Below are 8,297 nucleotides of genomic sequence, written 5' to 3' on the forward strand. Positions count from 1 at the left end.
AAACGATTTCGTTCTGTGAATATTTTGACTGAAACATGCTCGATGAATGAGTTTTACATTTTGTCTTATAAAAATAGGTCAACAGTAAAACTGGATTAGTTCGTCGATATGGAAGAGCATTTTTTAACAAGGTTATTTATACTGAATAAGAAGTGTTCAACTGAAACGTTCACAAAGAGGAAAATTTTCAGTCCAGTTGCATTTAAAATCATCGTCCAAATAATATAGAAGACTATATCTGGTAGAAGAAGAAATGCAACTGCAAATTGTTGGTTGAATTTAGTTTGATGTGATTTGATCCTTCTTCGTATTTATTTCAGTAGTTACACTCCAAATTATTCAGTATAAGATTCAGTCGATGAATTTATATCCTGTAAAATTACGCCGAAGGCTTTTCTTCAGAGACGTTGGTAACCGCAGAAGCCACGGATCCTGTCTCTTCTGGAGCAGATTGGCAAGACAGAGCTGGGAATTTCTTGTAGAGAGCCGCCCGATATTTAGGATGACTGCCAAAAACAATTAACTTATAATATTGCCACGATCATTACTGATAAGTAAATAGGGAGAAAATGCTTACCTGATGCCATAAACGATTGGATTGTAAACAGCGTTAGCCTTTGCAAAGAGTGATCCCCAAATGGTTGCTAGAGGTGAAATTGGTGCACTTTCGAAAATTCCGGTGAAGTTGATGACCAAGTATGGAGTCCACGCGACAAACCACAAAGAGATGGTCATTAATGCAACCTGGAATATAATTATTTAATAAATAATTTGAAACCTCAATGTGGTTGAATAATTGACAGTGATTCAAACCTTGGCAAGTTTGTGTTCAGTGCTTGTGTTATTTTGTTCAGTTGATCGCAGAGATGCAACGTTCATTTTCTTGGCTTGTTCTCTCATGGCTTTCTCGTGAGCTGTTACGGCCTAGAAAATACATAAATTAGTAAAGTAAAGGAGTATAAATTAAATAATCTTATATATGTATAATTCAAGTGTTTGTTAAACATACTTGAACAATGTAGAAATAAGAATAGATGATCAAAAGGAGAGGAGCGAAGTAAACAAAGATGGCGTAGACGAGGATGTAGCTGCGGCTGAACCAGTCCTTGGTCAAATAGTCAGTTCCGCAAGCAGTCATGTTTCCTTCAGGTACATATCTAATGGATTTGAAAACGTTATAGCATCGATGATTGTTAAAATCATGTATAATAATATAGTATAAATGATTCTTACCTATTCCAGCCGAAGAATGGAGCCAAAGTCCAAGCGAGAGACAACGCCCAGATGCCAAGAACCTTTAATTTTGCTCCACCTTGAGTCATGGGCCTTGCAGCGATACCCTTGACGATGACGTTGTATCTGTCGAAGGCTATCATGGTCATGGACCAGATGGATACACAGCCGAATAGAGATCCGAAGCACCCATATAATTCGCACATGAAAGGACCTGAAACAATTATATATGTAAATCTGATAACAAATGGGATATGTACATATGTATATGTAGAATAATATGAAACATCTTATTACCTAATACCCAAGTCTCGTTGTAGCAATTGATAACCATTGGTGGTGCCATCGTGAACATCATCAAGAAGTCAGAGAAAGCCAAGTTCACAACCAATATATTTGAAGGAGTTTTCAAAGACTAAAATATATTATACATTCAGTACTTATTCGATTGAAACACTACTTATATTATGTTATTGGTTGGTTTTGCTCACTTTTTGACTAGAGAATATATAAATAACCATTCCGTTTCCCATTAAAGATATGATTCCGAGTACACCTACAGTAAAGCCAAGAAGTCCGTGCCAGAGGGGATTCATAGGGGGAAATTGATACCTACGAAATAAACCATGATACTAGAGATTTTCTGCAGCAATAGATAAGTTTGATCGATCAGTTCAAATAAATATACCAGTGATCGTTGACCATGTGAAGCATGTTGGGTGGCACTTTGTCAACGACGGTAACGTTGGAGCCATAAGCAGCAGCATGAGACCCAAACGACTGCAATGCGCTGTATCCAGCTGGAAGAAGTTCGGCAGCCATCCTGAACAGCTAACTGACTTACCTGAGAGATGTATTAAAAATAATTGTAAATATATATGTATGTATTTCTCAAATTATTGAAATTTTATATCAGTTTCTAATATATAATAAAAAGTGTTTGTTTTTATAAGTATTATATATGTATGTATATAGTTACCTGTAGTAGATGAAATAGGTATAGAAGAATTGGTGCACTGAAGAAAATCGAGAAATCGAACTACTTCAGTCTCTGAAGAGCCAGTTAGCTGCTGAAGGAACGCCTTGGTGGCTACTCATCTTTTTTGAAACCGTGGCAAGCTTATATAGTCGAAATTTGAGGATTAAAATGTCGCTTTTGAATCGATAGTCTTAATTTAATAGAAGAAAACGGACAAAAACGTCTTTAGTGGGACGTATTAGAATTTCAGATTGTATTACTTAATATTTGGAATATTATTGGAAATGGTGTTGACTCACTTTTAATAAAAGTACTTGTTTAAAATGATTTTTTATTTAATGTTAAACTTTTAAAATTATTTATGTTATTGTTAATTGTAGAAACAAATTATAGTTACGAGAAGTTCGGTCCTGCACAGTAAGAAAATTATATGATGTGATAATTCCATTACCTGAAACTTGATACGCTTAAAATTATACTTCGGGTTTCTTAAAATACTATAATTTTGTTAAGTGAAAACCTTCAGTGTTTTGTGTGAAAAGTCGAAAATTTTCCATATACAGAATAGTAATTTCGGTTTCACTTCACTCTATTGATTATCTCTCAAACAGTTCATTTGTTTTCGTGATATGTGATGATATCTAAATTGTTGTAAGTATATTATGTTATTTATTTGTACATTTACAATTCTGTTTATAAAGTACGACTTTATGACTTGCAATTTCAACTTTGGTTATTTATTTATTTATTTATTTTTATTTATTTATATATATTTTAGCTATCAAGCTAATTTAAAAAAAAAAAAAATACATCTTAATTATTATACTTAACTCTAAAATTTATAATTAACTTATATGTACTGTCCCTCACAGAGGTGTCTCTTCGCACCTCGCAGGAATGCATCCATGTTTTTAGCAGACCTGACGCACTCAGGGAGGGCATTATACATGAGCACACCCCTGTGAAAAACACCCCCAGCCGTCTTATTCTTTCTTACTCTACTTACAACTAGTTTGTCCTTATTTCTAGTATAAAAACTATGTTTATCTCTATTCCTTATTATATAATCATCAAAATACTTAGGTAATAACTTATGATCTAACTTATAAACAAAAGACAATGTACTAATATTTAGACTAATTCTAATACTCATCCATCCTAATTCATCTAACATACTTCCAATACTCTTAAATCTACTCACATTCAAAATAGCTCTCATAGCTTTATTCTGTATTTTTTGCATTTTTTCTAAATCTTGGCCACTAAACAAATTAAGCACAGTGGCACAATAAACCACATGTGGCAAGACAATTGAATTAAACACTAAAATTTTACTTTTTTTACTTAAAATATTTCTTAATCTACATAATACACCAACTTTTCTAGCCATTTTTTTTATTATATAGTCAGCGTGCATTTTAAAATTTAGTCCTGAATCTATGTATACACCTAAGTATTTTATATTTTCAACTTTTTCAATTAACTTATCATCAATTCTAATTTCATTCAATATATTTTTATTTTTACCATTCAACCACATCATTTTTGTTTTATTCACATTCAACTTTAATTTATTTTCACACAACCAGTCATTCACATAATTTAATTCTATATTTAAAATCTCAGACATTACATCAACATTCTTTCCAATTATATATATCAATGTATCATCTGCAAACAAATGTATTTTACACATCTTAATTACCTTAACAATATCGTTTATATATAATATAAATAATAAGGGTCCCAATTTGGACCCTTGCGGCACTCCATGAGGTGTTACAAATTCAGAGGATAACACCTTATCAATTATTACTCTTTGCCTTCTATTATTTAAGTATGATTGAAGCCACTTTAATACTATACCATTTATTCCTAACTTATATAATTTTTGTAATAAAATATTCCTATCTACTGTCTCGAACGCTCGCTTAAAATCTAGAAAAACTGCTCCAACAACCATGCTAGATTCATCCATCGTCTCCATCCAATCAGAAACCACCAATTGGATAGCAGTTTCTGTTGAATGTTTCACTCTAAATCCAGACTGTTCCACAACCAAACAATCATTTATACTAATGAACTCTTTCAATTGAATCATAACGATTTCCTCCAGCATCTTCTCAACAATTGGTAACATATTGATGGGCCTCATTTCACTGGCTTTATGTGTGCCCGTAACCTTTGGTACCGGTACAATAGTAGACACCTTCCATGCATCCGGGACGGATCCCACTTCTAACGATTCATTTATTAATTTCAGTAACTGAGGTCCAACCATGTCCCAAGTGTTGATTAAAATATCTAGAGTCAATCCATCCATACTAGAAACTGATTTCATGCCCTTCAATACACCATTTAATCCCTCCATTTCCACTAATTTAAACCTTTCAAACTTATTTAAACCCAAATTAATATCATCATTCACACTATTATGCCTTGTTTGTATTGAATTAACTATATCATTCACACTATTGATGTAAAACTCATTCAATCTTTCAACCATATCCTCTTTATCATTATATACTACTCCCTCGACTTCTAATTCATTCAAAGAAACATTTTTTCCCCCGGAAATCAAAGTTTTAATTATTCGCCACATTTTTGTGGGATCTTTTTTTGCACCATCAATATTTCTTTCATGCCAATCCCTCTTCGCATTACGTAAAACATTCACACATTTATTCCTCTTTCTTTTATACTCTAACCAAGCCTTTTCTAATTGGATTCCATCCATAGCCTTAATAATTTTATATCTTTTATAACTAACATTCTTATCAACTAAGCTTTCCTTTACTTCCTTGGTAAACCAAGGTTTCAGCTTATGCTTATGCATGATTCTTGTGGTTTTTACGCATTTACTTTTAGAATATGTTATATTACGATACATTATCTCCCACATTTCATTCACACTATCACCATCCTTTCCCCATACACACTCCTTTAACAATTCATTCATCAATTGATAATCAATGTTTTCTCTTTCAGTCACCTGCATATTTTTAAGTCCTCCGTTACTAAACCGCTGTCCCAAAAACATGTTGACAATAGAATGGTCTCCTATTCTCGGTACATCTTTCACCTCACACCGCAGATCCATTATATTTGTTATAACCAAATCAATGAGAGAGCTTGATAAATTATTCACTCTCGTTGCTTCCGTCACTTTTTGTTTAAAACCCAATTCATTTACCCAATTTCTCAACTTTTTTACATAAAATTCTTCTGTCTGTAACCAATTAAAATTCCAGTCCCCAAACATAATTATATTTTTACTCACATCTATACTTCTTTCACTCAATTCTTCTAAAAATTTAAGAAATCTTCCACTTCTACCATTCGGAGAGCGGTAAATTACTAGCAAAAACACAGTAACTCCATTCACAAGCAGATCCACACCAATTGTCCAAAACTCACCATCAACCTTATTAACTATTACATTACCGTAACTTAAATCATCCCTTAAATACAATAGTACCCCACCCGTATGTCTAGAATTAGAGTCACATCTCAAAACACAATATCCATCTATATTCAGCTCAAAATCTTCAAAATCACTAGTTACATGCGTTTCACTTAAACCTATAAATAATGGTTTTTGACTTACAGTTAAACTCCAAACCTCATCCTTGTGAGCAAAAAAACTTTGTACATTTATACCGATACCTTTTGGTGGTTGCTATATATTATTATACTTAATTCTATTTCTCATTAATTCTATATTTCTTTTATATACACTGCACTTAGTGTCCAACGGTCCGTGATTTGTGTTCAAATTTAATTTTAATTTATTATTACTTTTAAAGCAATTATTACATTTTATTATTTTATTGTTACATCCCTCGCTTTTGTGCCCTTCTTCTCCACATTTCGCACATGTCACCTTGTTTCTACAATCCACCGCTTTGTGATTAAATCCGTAACAATTTAGACATCTTAGAATATTAATTTCTTCAAAAACCCTACATCTATCCCAATTTATATTTACTTTTCCATCTTCAATAAATCTTTTAAATGTATTGCAATCTACTTCCACTATCGCATTATATTTATTATTTTTTCTACTTTTCCATATTTTTAACACCTTCAGTTCACCATCATTTATAACTTCTTGATTTTGATTCATCAAACACTCAGCCAACTGTTCACTTGTAAGTTCCTCCGACATATCTACAATTTTAATTTTGGGATTTTTTAATTCCCCTCTTTTAACATTATAATTCTCCCCTAATTTATTTTCTACTTCTTTTATTAATTTAATACTATCCTGTGCACTGTTACACGTTACAGCAATGCCCCCTTTACCGATTTTTTTAACCCCTTGTATTCCTATTTTTAGTTCCTTTGGTTTTATTAAACTTTTGCATTCCTCCTTTGTTTTGTCCGTTTCTTGGATTTTTTTCGGAACAATTATTGTTATGTCTTTATTATTCTTCTTAAGTGCATTTGCATAACTATTTTCACTCTTATTTACACTTTTTAAAATGTTTAATTCACTGTTGGTTTTTATTATATTTATGTCTTTTTGTATATTGTTTTTCAAATTTTTAAATTCACTTCTTAATTCACATATTACATCCAAAAATTGTTCCTTATCATTATTTTCATTTTCACAAATATATTCAACTAATTTTTTTACTGATGTAATTAAAAATGTCTTATTGTCATTTGATATACTGTTAGTTTTTGTGGTCAAAATGTCCATAATTTTTTTTTCAATTGTTATTACTTCACTTATGCGTTCTGATGCCATTATTATACACTTAGAACGTACACATAATTATATATTACAAATTTATTTTTAATTTTTTAATTGTTACAATTTCGTTGTCCAAATTCATATCTGTGCTATCGTTGTGTCTGGACGTGTTAAATCGTTCTCATTCTACCATGGAGGATATTGTTACTATAAGCCAGAGAATACTCGCGGACCTTTCAAAAAAAGGATCTGGTGCCAATGTCCTTACCAAGGACAGGGTGCGATACATCAGCGACGAAATTAAAAATATAGTATCCATCGCACGCGTCGCTTTTAATAACCTGGCCTCGCTAAAAATCGCTGTGGAGTCCCTCCAGACTATCCACACTGATGTCGGTGAAATAAAGAGGATGATGTGTCGTCCCTTTCCAGCAGCTCTGGCTCCAGCTGTTTTTGTTGAACCTACAACTCTGCAATCGGGCGAGGTAACATTACGAGAACTCTCCACACTGTCAACTGAATGTAACAATACTACAGTACATAAACAAACACCTGTCAGATGCCCGTATGACGTTATAGCGGCATCCTCTACCGTTTCACCTCCGCCTTATTCAGCTTCAACTTCACTCGCGTCTGCTTTAGCTTCAGCATCTACTCCTGGGTGTGCTACTGTTTCTGCTTCTACTGTTTCTGTTTCTGCTTCTCCTCCTTCTCCTATAAAACCTGCGAAATCTTACAGTCAGGTCGCAGCGCTATCTTCTACTGCTTCACCTCTGCCATCTTCATCTTCAGCTACACTTACATCAGCTTCTGCTTCAACATCTGATTATGTTCCTGTCTCTTGTGCTCCTGCTTCTGCTTCTACTGTAGATCCTTCAAATTCGTTCAGTCAGGTCGCTGGGACTTCTTCCGGGAGACTGCCATACACTCGTGGATCTGGAGCACCTGATAAAACTTTACAGGTGGCCACTATTCCGAAATTGAAGAATGTACACGTTTTTAATTTGGCAAATAACTGCACTTGTGATACTGTGAAACAGTTCATATTAAATAAAATTAAAAATAAAAGAATCAACGTTTCTCAGGTTGCTAAAACTGACATGTGCTCGTCATTTAAAATTAGTGTAGATACTGAAACTTTTAATATAATTATCAATCCTGAATTTTGGCCTATGGGTACTGGCATAAGAGAATGGTTATTTCTCAAAAAAATCTCTTCGAAACCGATTGCCCAAACCCGTGACCCGTAACATTAAACTTTATTATCAAAATGTGCGGGGTTTAAATACAAAACTCAAGGAATTCTACAACAACGCCGCTTCTAGATCTATTGACGTCCTTGCTATTACTGAAACATGGCTAAACTCATCTGTACATGATGCCGAA

The 8,297-nt window shown here is 33.3% G+C and overlaps 1 protein-coding gene across 1 annotated transcript; it reads right to left on the reverse strand.

Moving 5' to 3' along the window:
* Positions 1-379: 379 nt before the first annotated feature.
* LOC143917043 (opsin-1-like) lies at positions 380-2,055 on the reverse strand. The gene is made up of 8 exons (XM_077438414.1): positions 1,922-2,055; positions 1,725-1,845; positions 1,531-1,648; positions 1,234-1,447; positions 1,010-1,157; positions 814-924; positions 578-744; positions 380-506 (listed from the first exon to the last, which is right to left on the reverse strand). Exons 1-8 carry the CDS (start codon positions 2,053-2,055, stop codon positions 380-382), a joined length of 1,140 nt encoding a protein of 379 aa, XP_077294540.1.
* Positions 2,056-8,297: the final 6,242 nt, after the last annotated feature.

The sequence above is a fragment of the Arctopsyche grandis genome, chromosome 9, assembly GCF_051622035.1.
Source record: "Arctopsyche grandis isolate Sample6627 chromosome 9, ASM5162203v2, whole genome shotgun sequence".
NCBI classification, from domain to species: Eukaryota; Metazoa; Arthropoda; class Insecta; order Trichoptera; family Hydropsychidae; genus Arctopsyche; species Arctopsyche grandis.